The 19,516-nt window shown below is 54.1% G+C and overlaps 1 protein-coding gene across 1 annotated transcript in view; it reads right to left on the reverse strand.

Annotated features, from left to right (window-relative positions):
* Nucleotides 1-19,516, reverse strand: part of SDK2 (sidekick cell adhesion molecule 2) — a gene marked incomplete at both ends in the record, with an annotated part of 262,118 nt that overhangs the window by 88,575 nt on the left and 154,027 nt on the right. The window contains 3 exons of the mRNA XM_082679157.1: nucleotides 663-796; nucleotides 5,999-6,146; nucleotides 17,961-18,067. Coding sequence (XP_082535283.1) covers nucleotides 663-796; nucleotides 5,999-6,146; nucleotides 17,961-18,067 — 389 coding nt within the window. The remainder of the gene's footprint in view (nucleotides 1-662; nucleotides 797-5,998; nucleotides 6,147-17,960; nucleotides 18,068-19,516) is intronic.

Consider the following 19,516-nt stretch of genomic DNA (forward strand, 5'->3'; position numbering starts at 1 on the left):
CCTTGAGCCTTGGCTGGACAAATACTTCTTGCCAAAGACACCCAAGGAGTCACCCTTTCCATTTGCCATCCTCTGTGCTCTGCCACTGGGGAGAGCCTTGCCTCTCTCTTCCGGGGTGCGGGGTGTCTCTGGGGATGGACACAGGGGCACTTTTAGGCAGGAGCCTGGGCAGAGAGCAAGTGTTCCCATCGGTGAGGATGGCTTGGCTCCAAGTAGAAGTGGCGCTTTTTACATGCCAGCGGAGTAGAGGCAGTCAGTACATTCTTTAAAAATGAGCTTCCCATCTCCTGGCGGGCTCAGCCCACCAGCACCTGAGCCCCAGGGGTGGTGGTGATCCTCTAGTGCACACACTTTCTCCTATATCCCACGCCCTCCCTGGGCTCCCAGGGGCCCAGCTAACAGCCAAGCTAAGTGTCCCCCCATCCCGATAGGGTCTCAGACTCGTCATGGGCACGGGGTCCGGAATTCAGCTCCCTCCCGGCCTCCACCTCCCACTCCCACCCCCAGGTGGGCCTCTTCCTCCTTGGGATGGCGCCTCCCCCGCCCTTTCCCAGCCTCCCCCCTCCACCGCCATTCCATCTTCCCAATGACCCCCCGGAGCCCCATTCCCAAGATTTAATGACGGGCTCCACCATCGGTCCCGGGCCCTGCGGCTTACTTACTCTCCACGGCGAGAGCGATGGGCTGGCTGGTCTTGTTATCCCCATTCTTGTCATTAACAGCTTGCGCGTAGTAGCGGCCTGCGTCGGGAGCCACCGTTGACAGGATGACAAGGGCGTTCTCCAGGGTGATGGCTCTGGGGAGAGGAAAAGAACGCCTCTGCTGGGCCTGCTAAGCCTGAGCATCTGGGGATGCGAGTGGGGACGTGAAGCCAGGCACCCCAAGACCCCCTTCTCCAGCCCACCCCCTGGAACCACTTACTGCCTGAACTCCAGCCGTGTTTAGTTTGCAGAGAATCCCAATACTCCACCAGCGCTGGGGATCACACCCCAATACAGAACATGCCCAGGGGTCTGAAACTGTCCAGGTGACACTTCTCTGCCACTCCCCGCCCCCAGGCCTGGCTAGGGGCCAGAGCTCCCCTGGAATTCTACCCTTTCCTGTGTCACAGCATGGACGGCTGTGTGGGGTTATCTCTGCACCAGGCGTGTCTAGAACTAAAGAAATTCATTCACCAGAATCAGTGAATGAATGAATGAATGATGAGAGACGAGAATGAATTTAGAAATGAACACGATCATTCCAGAATCACTGCCTTAACCTAATCCTGAATCTGTTTAGGTTGATTCAAAGGCTACAGTCTGCCTGTAACACAGCCTTCTGGGGTTCACATCTCCCCCCGTCCCCCTCTTAGGGTATCCGTTTACTTCTCCCCAAATCTGATCTATAAAAGAGGGGCCACCTGGGCTGGTGGAGAGGGAAAAAGGAGACGGGCCGGGTAGTGGGGTGTAGACGTGGGCTGTTTGCTCCCAGCCTGGTTCCCACTGCTGGGATCCCATCCTGCAGCCCCTTGGCTCCCATGTCCGCGGGCCGGGCGCAGGGCTTTTGCAGGCGGGAATTTGGGGACCCCACTGGACGCGGGTGCAGGAGCAATGCCCACCCTGGCTCTGCCAGGCACCTCCTCTCACCCATCCTCCTGATGACAAACAAAACCACTAGTTTGTCAAGTCTCTCTCTGGATTTTAATGTGATGTGCCCGAGACAGCTGTTAAACATCCTTAATGTTCGTTTAACAAGGACAAATCCAGTTGAATTCTTTTCAAATTTTCCCATTAGGTGAACGTAACAGAGTTTTAAATGGGCTCTCAAATAAACATCCCCACGAAAGTCTCTCCAGCCTGGTCTCTCCCAGCCAGGCTGTGCTGAGGTCTCTCCTCCTCCTGGTTTTGGGGCTTCGCGTGCTGAGTCCCAGGCTGCCTGCCGAGCTCCAGGAAGCAGGAAGACAAAGCCCTCCTGCCCCAATTCCTGGGAACCCTAATGATGTCCTTTCTTTTGTTTTCTTTTCCCCTGGAGAGCTCTTTTAACCTCCAGCTAATGAGGTGATGGGAGTGAGGACAGAGCCAGCTAAAATATTTTAAAATCGACATAATGGGACAGGGATGGTGACCATGTCCTCACGTGGGACTCTGCAGGGGCCCTGGTGGAGCTTGTGGAGTGGAGCTTGTCGGGGTGGGTGAGGGCTGGCGAAACGGAGGCTGGGCTGTGCCAGGGCAGGGGGGCAGCTCTGGCCTCTAAGGAGCTCACAGCCTCCTTCTTGCTGGGCCTCAGTCTCCTCATCTGTGTAAGGGGTGGAGGCAGATGCGGGTGAAGACCCCTTCCAGCCCTGAGGCGGAGGCTGCTTCTGTTAGTTTCCAGGTGGCCTGGGGCTGTCCCCTCCCTCTCACTCAGCCCTCTCCAGGCACACAGTCCAAGGTCAGGGCTCACACAAGCAGCAGTGCACGTGGACCCCCTGGGCTCCAGCTTCCCCAGCCGCTGCCCTGGTGACGTAGAAGCCAGCTAGATGAAATCTTTGGCAGGTGGGCACCCTGGGCATGGCCTGGTCCCCCTCCCCAGTACACCCGTCTGTCCTGAACGCCTCTTCTGGCCTCCAGAGAAGGCCCCCCACCTCCATTTCCTTCTCTCCTTGACCATACAGACTCTCCCCACCCCCTTTCTCTCCTTTGCCTATATTTTGTCTATATTATGATGGATCCTTCTAGGTCAGTGGTTCTCAATCAGGGGTGGCTTCACCTTCCAGGGGACATCTGGCAATGCCTGGACAAGTCTTGGTTATCCCAGCTGTGGGGCTGTACTAGTAACTAGTGGGTAGCGGTCAGGGATGCTGCAGTGTCCCCCCACGCACCAGACAGCCCGCACGACAGTTTGTTGGGTTCAACATGGAATGTGTGGATCGTGTGGTGGTCGATACCCTGTCCTGGGTCGGGGGGGACGGCATACCCAGGTGGCAGAGATGGTCACCATCTACCTCTGTTTCTGGCTCCCCTCCTGCAGAGAATTGAAGATCTTGGGAAGCCAGGCGTCACCCTTCCCAGCCCCCCTTGCACCAAGATGGGCAGTTGGCTGAGCTAGTGGGATACGGAGGATGTGCGCCGCTTCTGGGCTTGGACCAGCGGGGCCACTGGGAGCCCGGTGTGGATGAGGGTGGAGCTCCCACCAGCCTGGCTGTGGAGGAGGGTGCCCCTCCCATCCCTCGCCCTCGGTGGGACTTTCAGTTGGCAGGAAATAAACTTCTCTGGCGCTAAGCCCCTGGGATTTGGGGGTCTGTCTGTGATGCAACTAGCATGGCCTTGACTGGAACTAGAGGAAAGCACTGTGTCCGGGACCCCGGGGCCTGGGTTCGAGTTCCCAGTGCGGAGCGAACAGGAGGCAGAGAGCCGGGGAAGGGCCAGCGGCCTTTTGACCTGCTGTCCCTCTGTCCTCAGCAGGAGGCTAAGGAAGGTCCCTGGGCTAGCAGCCTGCTGCAGGATGATCTTCCCCTTGAGAGATGGTTCTAGAACGACCCTGCCCCTCACCTCCAAAGTGCACAAAACTATTTGTGGCTGTCAGGAGGGCTTCCGGCCTACTGCCCCCAGAGGCACCCGCATTGAAGGAAGCCGCTGGAATTCTTGCAGGGCGTGGACATCAGGGCTCTACTCTCAGGCGGGGGCTTGTTGCATTTTCCAGCCACACTCCTCTGGTTTCAATTTCCGAGGTCTTTTCCGCTGCTTTGATGGGCCCAGCTCCCTCCCACCTCCCATCTCCCACTCCTATGAAGTGTGCCCTTTTTTCTCAGCTCCACGGGAGCCCAACTCATCATTTAATTAAGAATAAAATAAATCACCCTAGAAGCTGCCCAAAGCCCCCAGCGTGTGTCTTTGATGGGGATCTTGTCTCCTTTTCAACAATGAGTATCAAGGAACGGGCCAGGGGTTACTAATCTCCACTTCTGCCCTGGGAGGGAGAGCGGTCCTCTGTAGATAGCACGTGCCTTCAGCACCCTGTGCACCCCACTGACTGACAGCGCTCATCAGATGCGTATCTCCAGCAAACAGACACCAGGGAATTTGTTTCCAGGGACCTTTCCTCTGGGTTATGAATATTAATCTGCTGTAATTGCTGAGATGAAATCCCCACAGTGTTCTCTCGTGCGTTCGGTACGACTGGAGGAGGTGGGGAGGGGGTAGGCGTGACCAGGAAGGTGTGCGTGTGCGTATACCCAATCATCACCTGCTCTGCAGCAGCACCTTCGCCAGGTGACCCTGTAGTCCTCTCACTCAAGAGCAGAATCAATTTCCTGGCTTCTTGAGCTGAGTTCTACCATGTGACTTGCTTTGACCAATGGGATATTAGCAGAAGCTTGTGTTTTGCTTCTTCTGAGACTGCCAGGAGGAGACGCTAGGGGCCACTGGCTAGAGGCTGGGACACGTGGGGCAGAATTGAGTCACCCAGGCATTCTCATCAGCCAGCCCCAGCCAAGTGAGAGAGCCAGGCCAAGCTCACCAATCTGCCGGTTCACATGACAAATACAGGCTTATTGCATCAGACCACTGGGACCACTTGTTACGTAGCACTATTGGGTCTGTCGGTAACAGATACATTCTAGACACTGGCTCTCGATTGAGGCTGCATGCTGGAATCACGGGGAAGCTTTTAAAACTCCCAAGGCCTCGGTACACCCCGTTTCAATGAAATAAGAATGTGTGAAGGGTAGAAGCTGAAAATGAGTATATTTTAAACGGTCCCAGATCATCTCAGAGGGCAGCCACGCTGAGAATCACCAGGACCAATTCTACAAAAGTACAATCACTATCCTTTTTAGCTCCCATGTCTTTGTACCTGTTCTCATATAATTTCCACATAAGGCAGAATTAAGGACCTGACTCTGGAGCTGGCAAGCCTGGAACCAGCTGCGTGAGATCTAGCAAAGCAGTTAAACTCTGGGGGCCTTCACTTTACCGTCTATAAAATGGGGGTAAAACCAGCCACTTCGTAAGGTTGTTGTGAGGGTCATTCATTCAACAAATATTTCTTGAGGTGGACCTGGGGATGGAAAAGGGAACGAGACAGAACATCTCTCCCTGGGAGGTGCGTGTCTGTCCTGGAGGAGAGGGTGATGGAGGGTGTGCTTAGCCCAGGCCTGAGAACACAGCAGGCACTGTCGTTGCCAGGATATCATCATATTCTTAAGATCACGCTTCTCTCACTGGACCTCATGTTCCCCAGAGGAAAGAACTGTCCGTCTCGGCTTCTGCTTCCTACAGAGACCAGAATGGGCTCCACCCACAATGGATCTGCGGCCCTAGTGGACGGGGACCAGGGTGGTCTTTCCTCTCTTCTGGGAGTAGAGTGTAGGGGAGAGTGCAGGTCCTAAAGAGGACAGCCTGGGCTGGCTCTCCCAGGGGGCTCAGGAGGGCCGCTGCGCCCCGTGCTTTGCCCCTCGCCCTCTGTGGAGGCGCTTCTGTCACTCTGCCCACAAGCCAGGCTGCCACAACCCCCTTCCGGGCAGCACAGAGGGGCCCTTGTGAGCGCTGAAAGGACCGTGTGTTCCTCTTCCCGCCTCTCCTGGCCTCACCTCCTCCCTGGAGCCAAAACACACACAGCCGTGCACACCGGTGGACACCCAGCCACACACGCACCGCAGAGACACCCTGCCGGGGAGATGCCAGCGCCCTCCCATGTGTCCTGATCCCTGGGCCTGTAACCACGGTGACAGAGCCTCTGTGCCAGTTCGGGTTTTTTAAGCGCTCTTAGAGGCAGAATTATTCTCCAGCCGAGAGTGGAGCCAATGCCTGGGATTCCCCGGGGAGGCCACGGAGCTGTCACGGTTCCAAGACTCCTCCCGCACTCTCCCAGAAAGGTCCCTGGAAACCAGACTTCCCTCATCGGGGACGTCCCCCATCTGGCTCCCTCCCAGAGCAGGGAGGGCCCTCCGTCCTCTACATCTGGGGGCGCTACGTGGCCCCGCATTTCCTCTCCCGGGGCCAGCCCCCCACCCCCCCCGCAAGGGCAGGATGCTCACATGCGGCTGCTGGGCGGGATCTTGCGGCCGTCCCGGAACCAAGTCACCTGCGGCCGTGGGAAGCTGGCGATGCGTGGGGCGCGGATGATGGCCGCTTCTCCGTGGGAGACGCTCTGGTGCTTCTGACTTTCCTCAAAGCTCCCCATGTCTGCGGGAGGGAAGGGCACATGGAGGGGTCAGAGGCCGGAGGTTGGCAGCCGGGACTGCCCGGCTCCCGGGCTGGGAGTGGTGGCAGCGGAAGGAAGTTGTGGGGCAGACAGGATGCTCGTGGAGCACGGCCACCATGCTCGGGCTACCTCACGGGGCCCCATCACCCCGTCACTACGACACGCTCTGCTTTGTACTTCTGGGGTTTGTATCCATTTATATCCATATGTCCCTGAAGCAATGGATTCATCCAACAACCACAAGACACGCGTCATTATTTCAAACAGTTTACAACGTTAGAACTTCTGAAATAGGCTCGTTGACTTGTCCAAAGGCACGTGGCTGGAACAGGGCGGAGGCAGGATTTGAACTCGGACCTCAGAGTCTGGAGGCAGGCAGAGCTGTCCCTCCTTCCCTGCCCTGTAGTGCGGCAGGGGTTTAGGTGTGGGGTGAAGGGCACATCTGGGGAGCAGTTTCCCGTGCCCTTGGGTGAAGTGTGTGAGGCTGCATGGATGTGGCATACAAACACCACGTTGCTCCTTTCAAAGAATGCCTACCCCGTTGGCAGATAAAGAGGGGACCGTTGGTCCAGCTCCGGTGTTCCGTCAGCCTGGAGGGGAGCAGCGGAGATGCGGGTGGGAAGGTTCTGGCTGCCCACCTGCCCGCTGGGATCTGGATGGGCTCTGACTCTAAGAGCAGAGGCTTGGAGATGGGTGGAGTGTGGGAAGGGGTGTTTGTGTTGATGGCCACAACAGCACAAATGAATGCTTTAAAATGAATGCACATCCTTGCTACCCAAAGGGTGGTCCGTGGGCCAGCACATGGGCACCACCTGGGTGCCTGCCACAAAGGGAGAGCCTCAGGCCCGCCCAGCCCCCCAGACAAGCTGAATCAGAACCTGCCTTTTAACAAGACTCCCAGTCAACTGTGTCCACATCCAAGTGTAAGAAGTACTGTTTGCCCTCAAACTTGGCTGTATGTCACTGAGTTAACATGTCAAAAGCACCTAATGCTGGGGTTTCATCCCCAAACTTCTGATGTCCCTGGTACGGGGTGTGGGCTTCCCATCAGAATCCCACATGCAGTAAGGTTCAGACCACCGAAAACTGGCTGTGAGTCCCCGTTGCTCACCTGTTCCCTCCTGGATCAAGGGGGCCGCGTGCTAAGCCGTATGGGTCTCCTGCTGCTTTGATTTGTTTCTTAACCCCTCCAAGACCACTGCTCTTCCTCGTCTCCTTCAGCCAGGAGTCCCCAACATGACTGCCCCTTAGAACCCCCTTTAATATTCTCAGAGGTAAGAGCCTTTTGGGGTGGCTGCGGTCCAGACATCGGTGTTTCTAGAGCCGTTCAGGGTGTTCCAAAAAGGCCGAGAAGTACCGCTGGGCTGAAGCCAGTGGTTCTTACACTTTGGTGGGTCTCAGAATCCCTAGGGAACACGGTAAGCCCAGAAATTTGCTCCCACCCTTCCCTCGTCCCCTAGGGCACGGAAAGGGCCTGCTTCAACGTGCCTGGGTCTCTGAGTCCTTGACTCACCTTCCCGAGGATTCTGCTGCACGCCGAAGTTCTAGGACCACCGGCCTACACTCTCGTTTTCCAAAGCCCTGGGCTTGAATCTCTTCTTGGCCACATTCCCCCTTGGAGGCCTTGCCTAATCTGATGGTTTTGGCCATAGTCTCTCTGCAAAGGCTCTCACATCTGCCCTGACTCCTCCCTGAGCTCCAACACTCAACACCCAACTTGCCACAGGAAATGCTGGGTAATTCTTACCTCCCTGCCAAGCCTCCCTTCTTGCTTTCACAGCTCTGCTAATAGCGGCCCCACCTGCACCTGCCCAGATCACCTGGGCTCAGATGCTTGGAGCCTTTCGTGGTGCTTCCTTGCCCACGCTACGGCCCCTCTGTTCTCCCAGGCCCCACCCACGTGCTCGCCCCATCACTTGGCTGCACGGACTCCGCCCCTATGCCAACGCCTACACTGGATCCGCCTCCCCCATCCCCCACACTGCTCCCGATTAATTTTTCTGGCTTGCTCAGATCCTCTGGTATCTCCTCATTGCCCCAGGAAAGTCTACATTCCCTCGCCTGGATTCAAGGTCTCTGCCTAATTTGACCCCAATCAACCTTTCTTGTCCTATCGCCCACACCACGTCCTGCGTCCCCCGCCACAATGAATTACTTACACCCCGCTTCTCACCTCGGGGCCTTTCTTTGTGTGGGGGACCCTGCCTGGAACGCCACCAGAGCAAGCCATGATTCACCAGGGCACCACGATTCAATAGCATCCCGGGAGGATCTAGTCAAGTAAGTGTCTCAAGAAATGAAACCTGACGTTGGCAACCTTGTCCTCACTGGGCAAGCAGTAAATGTAACGGTGGTGGCTTTGGAGTCACTGAGACCTGAATTCAAATCCCACTTCTGTTACTTATAAGGCACGACCTTGGGCAAAATTTTGACTTCGCTGAGCTTTCACTTCCTCTTCTGTAAATTGGAGTTAAGAAGAGTATGTCCCTGGGCTTCCCTGGTGGTGCAGTCGTTAAGAATCTGCCTGCCATTGCAGGGGACACAGGTTTGATCCCTGGTCTGGGAAGAATCCACATGCCACGGAGCAAATAAGCCCGTGCACCACAACTACTGAAGTGTGTGAGCCTAGAGCCCGTGCTCCACAACAAGAGAGGCCACCGCAATGAGAAGCTCGCGCACCACAACCAAGAGTAGCCCCTGCTCGCCACAACTAGAGAAAGCCCGCGCGCAGCAACGAAGACCCAACACAGCCTAAATAAATAAATAAATAAAATTTATTAAAAAAAAAAAAGAATGGTCTACATTTAAAAAAATGATACAAATGAACTTATATACAAACAGAAATAGACCCACAGACACAGAAAACAAACTTATGGTTACCAAAGAGGAAAGGGGGGAGAGATAAATTAGGGATTTGGGATTAATTTATACATACTATATATAAAATATATTTATATATTAATTTATTTAATATATATTTTAATTTAATTATATATTATTAATAATTAATATATATATTAATAATTAATTAATTATATTTAATAATTAATATATATTTAATAAATTTAATAAATATATATTAATTTATACACACTATATAGAAAATAGATAAACAACAAGGACCTACTGTATAACACAGGGAACTATACTTAATGTTTTGTAATAACCTATAAGGGAAAAGAATCTGAAAAATAATATATATATATGTATGTATAACTGAATCACTTTGTTGTACACCTGAAACTAACACAACATTGTAAATCAACTATACTTCAATAAAAAAAAAACGATGGCTACCTTACTATTTATCTCCCATTCAACATGATCTCCTGCCACTGAGAGGTGGGGGCTAAGACCCCTCCCCCTTGAGTCTGGGGGTTTTGTGACTATACTTGTAGAATATGCTGGAAGTGATGCTATGTGACTTTCAAGGCTGGGTCATCAGAAGGATATGGCTTCCACCTGGCTCTCCAGACACTGCTGCTTGGAATCCAGCTGCCATATTGTAAGGAAGCTCAATCTAGCTCACACAGACAAAGGAACAGCTCTTGTGCAGAGGAACTGAGGTCCCAGAGAATGGCCTGCATCAACATTGGACATGTGAGTGAACATGTGAGCCCTCAGATAATTTCTGCCCCCAGCCTTTGGGTCTTCTAGTTGAGACCTCAGTCATCAAAGAGCAGAGACCAGCTGTTCCCACCGTGCTTGGTCCAGACTCACAGAATCTGTGAGCATGATAAATGACTGTGGTGCACCATGATGTTTGGGGGTAATTTGTTATGTAGCCATAGAAACAGGAAGAGTATAGTCAAGTGCTAAAAACTGTGTCTAATATTTATAGTATTAAAATACTGGAATCCTATACATTTTTCACAGTTTAAACATCAACCTCTTCAACAAAGATTATCGCATGCCACCCAGATAGTCACTGACCCTACGTCAGGTTTCCTTCTAGGTGGACTTCACACAGCTTGTCTCATTTCATCCGCATAATGACACGACAAAGCTCAACTTTCCTAAATACACATTTTTAAATTGTTTACTAATTTCTGTTACTTGGCTCTGTCTATAAAAAAATTGCATCAATAAATCACATTGATTTCAGTTCTTACAATAATTTTATCTATTTAAAAAACTTTTCACAGAGCTCTGAAGATATATTTGAACAATTTAAAGCAATTTCATGGTAATTGTGTTTTTCCTCCTCTCTCGGGTTTTATTAGCTCCATTTCATCAGTGAGGAAATTAAAGCTCATGGAGATAGAGTGGCTTATCCAACGTGTGCAGTTAGGGCTGGGCCGGCCAGCAGTTAGGGCTGGGCCGGCCAGCAGTTAGGGCTGGGCCGGCCAGCAGTTAGGGCTGGGCCGGCCAGCGTTCAAACCCGGCTCTCCCTTTGCATTTCCTCCTCGCCTCTTCCATGACTCATCCCCTGCGTTAAAATTCTTCATGCACATTCTTTATCTCTTTCTACTACATTGAAAGCTTCAAGAGGCAGTTCTATTCAATTACATTCATGAGCAAATCCTTATAAGACATCAGGCCCCCTCCTCTGCACACAGTAGGTTCTCTCTAAACTCACCCAATGCCGTCATGCAATGACTCTTATATTGAGTCCCTACTATGGGTCAGACAGGCTCTGCAGAAGGTGCTGAAGAAAGACCCGGTCCCTGTCCTTGTGGAGCTTATGGTCTGGTTAGGGGAACAGGCATAAGAAAACCAACCCAACGAAATTCAGGGACATATTGTGACAAGTGTTAGGAAGAAGGAACAGGTTTTTTTTTTTTTTTTAATGAGAGGCGACATGAAGGGAACCTACTTTAGACTGGGAGGTGAGGCTTTTTTTAAGCAGAGACATAAATAAAGGGTAGGTGTCAGCCATGTGTGTGTGTGTGTGTGTGTGTGTTGGGGGTGGGGTGGGTGTGGTAATAGTCCAGAGGAAAGAGAGTATGCGAAGGCTAAGAGGTAGGAGAGAAGTGCTAGTTTGAGGCAATTTAAAAATGCCAATAGGGCGGGTGGTGGGTTTGTTCAGTGGACGGATGAATGAAGAGATGGATGGATAGATGGGTAATTGGATGAGGGCAGGGATGGATGGATGGACGAATGGATGGAGAGAAGGAGGCATGGTGGATGGAGGGATGGATGACTGTATATATGTATATATGGCAGGATGGATAGATGAAGGAAGGGCACACCTGGCCTTGTCCAAGTTTTGCAGTTGATGCTCTCATTCACGCTTCCATCCCACAGTCTCCCCTCCCTATGGCTCTTAGGCCCCCAGAACCCTCCCAATTCTCTCTACTCCACTTTGCCGAATGGGCCTCCTAGGTCAGGGAGCCCCTTGCCTCTGCTCAGGGGGCCCAGCGCACAGGCGCGTACGTCCTGAACACCAGCTGCAAGGGTGGTGCTAAGAAGAAGTCTGCTCAGCCAGCCAGCGCAGGAGAAAGGCTAGAGGGAAGTGCACACTGATGGGGCTGGGGATCCAGGATCTCCCAGGAAAACTCACTCCGCTAAGAACAGTCTCATGTGGCTCTTCTAGCACATGTGGCTGAGAGAATCTCTAGAGGAGGCACTAAAGGTGGAACTGCTGGGTTGTGGGTTGTGCAGATGTTAATCTTACGAGGTAATGCCAAGCTGTTTTCCTGATATGCACCAAGTTGCTAATTCACACGCCCACCAGCAGTGGTGGGACTTCGTATTAACACCTTGTCTTGCTAGACTCCGGTTTTTGCAGTGGGATGGTACCTCACTGTGGTTGTGTTGGTTTCTTATGAAGATGCTGTTTCTCCCTCCAATCAGTTGTATCGTGCCTCTGCCTCTAACCATCCGTGACTTCCACTGCATCCTGAGTCACACTGAACCGCCCGATCGCATCTTAGAATGTCACCATCTGTCCCCAGTGCCTCACCTCCTCCGCCACATCTCCTTCCACATCTCCATTCTACGTTCAATAGACACACTCAGGTTGAGGATTAAGAAAAACGGGCCCATTGGTGGCACTCTGGACACGAACTCCAGCCCACGTGACAATGGGTCTGATGCCCTCAGCTCTCCTTTTGTCCAGGTGGCTGCCAAGCTGCCCAGTAGAACGGGGGGCAGGCCAGGCTCCCCAGGGGAGCAGGGGCTCTTGGCCCTCTGAAGTGTGGGTGGGCTTACTGCTGGGGCTGGGGGTTCCAAGTCTGAGCCATCCGCCCACTTGGTGAGGGCTGGGATGGGGTCAGGGATGTTGCTCAGGCGAGGAGGACAAAGAGGTGCCCACAGGATCCGGATGCCAACTCCGGAAGGTGTGCCCAACCCTCTCAGCCATTCAGTCCACATGTCAGAAATTTATGGCGACTTCGTAACAACAGAGACTCGAGGTGGGGTCAGGAAGGGAGCTGGGGAGGTGGGTGAGTATTTTACTGACTTCCCTTAATTGCTGTAATTAAAAACATGTAAAGAGGGGACTTCCCTGGTGGCGCAGTGGTTAAGAATCCACCTGCCAATGCCGGGGACACGGGTTCGAGCCCTGGTCTGGGAAGATCCCACATGCCGCAGAGCAACTAAGCCCATGCGCCACAACTACTTAGCGTGCGCTCTAGAGCCAATGAGCCACAACTACTGAGCCTGCGTGCCACAACTACTGAAGCCCACGTGCCTGGAGCCCATGCTCCGCAACAAGAGAAGCCACCACAATGAGAAGCCCGCGCACCGCGACAAAGAGTAGCCCCCACTCGCCACAACTAGAGAAAGGCCGCACGCAGCAACGAAGACCCAACGCAGCCAAAAATAAATAAATAAACTTATTAAAATAAAAAAGCACGTAAAGAATCTTTTTGGAATGACTTCGCTATTATCATTAGTGGTTAGCACAGCTGCCTTATTAATTTCTCATTAGAACCCAATTCACAGCCCCTCTTCGGGAAGGGGGATGAGAGCCAGGGGTGGGGCCTGCCTGGCCCGGCCTGATCCAGTCCCTGTGGAACCGGCTGCTTGAAACCCCAGGACAAAACCCTCCCACCCCGGGAAGCAGAAACAGCCAAGGAGGGAAGGTGAGGGGTTTGGAGAAGCAGCCGTACCCCATCCATCCTCAGAACAGTGAGCATCTGTGTGTCTGTGTAAAAGAAACAGACGGAGGGACAGACAGACGCAGGAGGTCTGCGGGGCACAAATCTGGGAGAGGCCCAGGACCGGGATGGGTGAGGAAGGTGAAAGATTTAAGGAGGTACCCACCGTCAGGGTCCTGCAGGTGCACGGTGAGTCCCATGAGAGGGAGTGCCTCCTTAAATTCTGCGTCCTCCTTGCCTCACTTGCCTCACCCTAGCCCCAGCCCTGGAGAGCAGAGGTGGCGGCTAGGACCATACCTCCGAAGGTAGGATGAGAGAGGTTGCGAATGTTTATTCCAGGACGCCTTCCCTGGTTGGCCTGGCGGAGAGAAGACGTGTACACTCTGCCACCCCGAGTGTTCCCTGGGCTGGGCGCCATTTCTGATGGTTCGTGTGCACTTACTGATTACGTACTGTGACCACCCGGCCAGGTAGGTACTAATGTTAACATTCCTTTTTACACATGAGGAAGCAAAAGCACACAGAAGTTAAGTAATTTGCCCAAGGTCACACAGCTAGGGAGAGGCGAGGGGGATGTGAACTCAGGGTCCATGGCTGGGTCCATGGCCCCACTCTACAGCTGCTGGTGGCAAGGCAGGAGAAAGGAGATGGTAGAAATCCTGGCTGTGGGAACTTGGGTTGTCCTCTGACCTTTCTTTTAAGAGCTCCTGTCTTTTTTTTTTGGGCAGTACCACGAGGCACGTGGGATCTTAGTTCCCATACCAGGGATCGAACCTGCACCCCCTGCAGCGGAAGCACAGAGCCTCAACCACTGGACCGCCAGGGAAGTCCCTCCTCCGACCTTTCTGAGCCGCAACTTCCCCATCTCAAGATGTGGCTCCCTAGACACGCCTTCCTACCTCTGAGGCCTGTCCTAGGGACCCACGGAGGAAAGAGTGCACTTCTGCACAATTTCACCGGAGAGCAGAGTGCTGTGGAGGCTCTGCTGCGTCTCCCTAGCATCTCCTTAGGGACGCGGGTGTCCAGCTTGGACCTGTGATTGTGACTGTTCTGAAGGCTCTTGGGCTCGTGCACATCTTTTCAGGGAAACAGAAGCCGTGCTTCCTTCTCTATCTGCACCCCGGCCCCCTACTCCCCAGGTGTCCGGAGCCCTAAGCTAGTCGCCGACTAGACTGGGGCCAGAATCCACGGTTTCTCCCTCGCGTCCTCCCAAGGGTCGTGCCCTGGCACACAAAGAACCCGGGAAGCTAGCTGTAAGCATTTTTCATCTGCTCATTCCTGCTGAGAGCAGAGAAAAGGGGTGACGACGGGTCAAGGCCACCTGGTGGCGTGAGATGGCCTTCAGCCTAGGTGGGGGCCGCATCTACTCACAGGGCTGTCTGGGCACGAATTCTTACAGTCCAGGGGTGTCCCTCTGATTCCCTTTGACCCCTGGCCCCAGCAGCAACTGGCCTCCCCGCAACTGGACCCCATTTTGATGTCTCTCTTCTCGCCCTCAGGCAGCAGTGTGGGGAGGCGTGGGCTCAGGTCATGGCTTCGGCTCCTGCCTCTGGTGCTTCCTAACTGTGACTCTGGCGAGTCCCCTCAGCCACACCGAGCCTCGGTTTTCTCATCTGTAAATGGGGATGGGGGCTTCCACTCTGCAGGCTGGGATGAGGTGGGGATGGGGGAAGGGGAGCGAGTTTCCCTTCTCTCCCACTGTGGCCACCAGGGCTGAGCGAAACCTCCATCTGTTAGGATGAGCGCTTTTCTCAGCTGTCAGATGGAAGTTTCTAGGGCTCCCCTAACTCTTTTGCTTTAGGGCCCAAAGGGCTGCACTGGGCGCTCTCTGCTTGATGACGCCTGGAGGACACAGCTTCAGGCTTGCAAAGCGGCCCGGGGCAGATGAGGCTGGGGTCTCGGCACCGGCCCCTGGGTACCAGCTCAGGGAGCTGCACCTGGTGGTCAGGAAGGGCTGAACCTGGGTCTCCCCACACCGCCCCTTTGGCCCCTTCGAGGTGCCCCGTGCTCTCTGCCAGGGGCCTGTAACCACATCTGCACAGCTCAGCAGCAGCAACGCCATGTAGCCTGGTGGCCACATGGTGACAAGCGTGGTTGTGACTGTGTCCAGAAGGTGCCTGGAGCCCAGGGTGACAGGTAGCTCTGAGCAGCAGGGCAGGGCTGCCCCTGTGAGAGGTGGTGGAGGGGAAGGGGCCGGGCTGGCCGATGGCCCAGGGGACAGTGGCAGCTCCCTGCTCTGCATCTCGCCAGGACAACTTTCGCTGGAAGCCATTCCATTCTGTGGGCTGTTTCTTCCTTCTTTAGAATGATAATATAGAATATTCATTGTAGCATTTACTCTCACTGAATCAAAGTGTGTTATCTGTAGGCACTGGCTAGGTGCATTGGTGGATACGAGCTCAAGGAAGGGCAAAGCCTAGGGGGAGGTAGCACTAGATGCACATTACAGATGAGGAACCTGAGCTGGGTGAGGCTCAGAGAGGGTCAGTCACTTCCCTGGAGCCACACAGTGACTGAGGGCAGAGTTAGGATTCGAATGTGGTCCGTCCAACACGAAAGCCTAACCTCTTCATCAACTGTGCTGCCAGTCATGGTGATGGGCACCCCACAGCCTGCCAACACTGACTGGATCTCAGCACTGCAGAGTCCCAGGCTCCCTCATGGGTTTGGGCCAGGCCCCCTGCATGTCACCGCTACCAGGGGTCATTCCGGCCAGCATCACCTGGAGTGGTCCAGGACCCTCAGGACCCAGAGAGCCCATAGTGTGTGTGTGTGTGTGTGTGTGTGTGTGTGTGTGTGTGTGTGTACGTTGGGGGGGGACCCCACCTCGAGGGTCTGTGACTGGGCAGACAGTTAGGGTGTTGGCTAGCTCGAGTCTCTGCCATCTGCTTTTCACCCCCAGGTCGGTCTGAGGCCTTCTCTGCCACGTGCAGGGAATACCAGGGACACCTGAGTCCTTCACAAAGGCCTCTGCCCTCCATCAGTGCACAGGCTCGCTTGCTTTGCACATGGGCCTGGTCACAACCCATCCCTCTGCTTGGGGGCAGGAGGGTACCTTCGCGTCTGGGGACAGGATCCGGCTTCCAGGGAGCATCTTCATGTGAAAAGAAAGATGCCGATGGTGGGAGAGGGGTCAGGGGGCTGAGTCCTGGGTCCTGGGTCCCTACCACAGCCAAGGAAAGAAACATCTCAGCCACACAGACGCTGCTTCTCTCCCTTTCTCTTTCTGATCGGCGGAGCCAGCCCAGGGGAGACTCATGCCATCTCTGCGGCTTTCAACTCCAGAAAGTTCTATTGTCTCCTGTGAGCGAAGGCTTTGGAACAGACACTCGCCTGCTTCCCCCGACAGCCTGGACTGATCGCTGTCCTGAAAGGTATTTTCAACTGCACACACACACACGTTCTCACGTGCACACAGGTGAACAAAGACGCCGACCAATCCAGACACACACATTTGCACAAACACATGCCTGAACCCACACCCACCCTGGAGTGCACACAGACACACGCATGAGCAGTCTCTCTGCAGGCTGACCCACGACTACCCCTGCACCGCTGGACTCTGGGCACCGGCTAAACGGAGCTCTGTGGGAGCTCTCCAGCTGGCTGCCAGCGGCCCTGATCCATCATTTTAATTCGGGGCTTTTCCACTCCTCTGAGTGAGCTGAGTTGCCTTTAGTGCTGATGTATGGGACAATCAGTCCTCCACTTCTGATTACGGTTGTTTTCCATAATTATTATGAACACTCTTTGCCCTCACTTGAGGTTTTCTTCTCGATTTCTCTCCCTCACTTCTCTCCAAGTAGCAAGCTCTCTCCTGCGCTAAATCTGACTCAAGCCCCAGTGGGCCCCAGATGAGAGGGTGTCCTTTTTTTTAAAAAAAGCTTCAGGGCTCATTAAGGCGTTCCACACTCCCGTGGCCCACGGTGCCACCTTGGACCTCTCCCCCTAAAAATCCCAGAACGAAACAGCCCATAATGAGGCTCATTTCTGCTCATTTCTAAGGCAGCTATCTTAGAATGGGGGGCAGGTCTGGGAAGGGGATACTGAGTCACAGGGGGAGGGGGTGGATTGGTGCGCTGGTCCCTGAGATGCCCTTGCGTTCTCCTGAGTCTTCCCTCTTGTCCTCCATCTGAGGGAGCCCTTTGGGGCTTGGTGGCAGTGGAGGAAGTCTGTTACCCCAAAGGCTCGGCGAGGGTCTGTTACCTTACCCTCTGCTTGCCTGGTCCTTTCAGGAACCCTGACTCATCAGGTCCCCTCTCCCTCTTAGAGCTATGGTACCCACACCAGCCATCTCCCAATGCCTCCTGAGACCGTGGGGACCCCCAAGCTGTTACTGCTCCAGGGCTGAGCAAGCTGGAGGATGGAAAAGTTAGGGTCATGGGGGGGCCCCGGGAAGTCTGCCATTACGAAGATCCCCCAAGTTGGCGGCCAAACCCAGAGGAGTCCCTTGAAGCAGGTGACAGGGCCTCCTTTTCAAAGCAGAAGCAGCTGGTCCCATCCAGAGAGTGCTGAACTCAGAGCCAGCAGATGTGTGTCACGTGTCAGCCGTGTGGCTGTGAGAGCTCTTGCCCCCTCTCTGGGCCTTGGTTCCCAGATGGCGGGAAGGGCCACCATTAGCACCCAGTGAGCGTGGAAAGCCACAGCTGGGACCTGGCTCTGCCCAGCGTGTGGCCGATGGGTGACGACTCTGCAGATCCTCTCGCGCTTCACGGCCTCCCCCCTCCCGCCCCAAGTCCGCGTTGTACTCACAGGCCACCTGGACCTCGGTTTGCCGCTGCAGCAGAGCGCCCATCCGGTTACGCACGATGCAGCGGTAGAAGCCGGCGTGGGTGCGGTCCAGGCTGGTGATCATGTACCTGGGGGCAGACGAGACAGCCAGTGAGCAAGTCGGGCAGCTCCAGGGATGCAGAGGTCAAACCAGGGTCAGAGGGCAGAGGTCGCCACATCACCCTCTTCCATAATGAAAGGTGCCAGGGAGCCCCTGGCTCTACCATGGGGGTCACAGAAGGGTCCTTATTAATAAGAGGTCCCTCCCAAAGGCTTTTGCTCAGCTGCCCAGGAGGGAGCCTGCACTTTCCCAAGGACGGGAGATGCTGTGCCTGAGCCCTTGACTGTGGCCGTGACCAGGCCTCCCAGGACTGTTTTGGGTCTGTTGGAGGCTACTGTCCTCCCCTGCCTGTGACCTGCATGACTGAGAAAGGTGGGGGCATTTTCTTTAGCCTGGACCAGGGACACGCCATAAATGTTAACTTAAATAGATGTAGGTTTGTTACAAAGCAGAAACTAACACACCATTGTAAAGCAATTATACGCCAATAAAGATGTTAAAATAAATAAATAAGTAAATAAATAAATGGAGGCAGGGAAATTTACGTTTTCCCAAACGCTTTGCATCATTCCATGCTTAGAGTTGCAGACAGCTCCACTGAAGCTCTGTGAAGGGAAAGGGCAACGCCGTCTGGGCAGGGCAAGTTGGCTTTCTGTCCGCGTGGGCCCTGGGGCCAGAATGCGTGAATCCATTTGCTTTGGGAGTACATCACTGGCCCGAGTGCTGCAGGATCTGGTGTTGGGGGGAGGGCGGGGGGAGAGCAGGTGTGTGGGGCGCTAACCTGGCTGGGAGGAAAGGAGGAGGCCAGGCAGGTCAGTGCAAGGAACTTCTGGCAGCGAGACACGGCAGGTGATGGGTGCTCTCTGGTATGGAGGGGGCTAGTTCCCCTAGCACCCATCTCGTGATCACCTTTCTGATCCTCGGGCAGTGAATGGCCCGGCAGGGACCTCTGAGGATCCAGGGGCTTGTGCCTAGGAGACCTCCCCTGCCCTTGGGTGTCCTAGGTTTTGCCAGCTGACTTGGTGAACTAGCTTACTGCCACCCGCTCCCAGGCTATGCCAACCCTGGGACAGAGCAACCTCATCTGTAGGATTTGCCAAGTTTTCTTTTAACGTGAGTTCTAGACAGTGTCCATCAGCATCTCAGAATGAGGAAACAACTACCACTTTCTGAGCACCACCCATGCTTCAGACGCTGTATTCAGTACTTTTCATTCATTTCTTTTCTTTTCTTTTTTTTTTTGGCTGTGCCACGTGGCTTGTGGGATCTCAGTTCTCTGACCAGGGATCGAACCTGGGCCCCTGGCAGTGAAAGCGCTGAGTCTTAACCACTGCACCACCAGGGAATTCCCGTCATTCCTTTCTTTATTTCACACAGCAGTTCCCAGACTACTGGATATCATGGACCAGTAACACTTAAAAAAATGGGGCCAGACGTAAGATTGTCTTACTTACGGCCAAGTAAGACCATTAAGACC

This window comes from Grampus griseus (assembly GCF_964374135.1).
Source record: "Grampus griseus genome assembly, chromosome: 20".
Taxonomy (NCBI): Eukaryota; Metazoa; Chordata; class Mammalia; order Artiodactyla; family Delphinidae; genus Grampus; species Grampus griseus.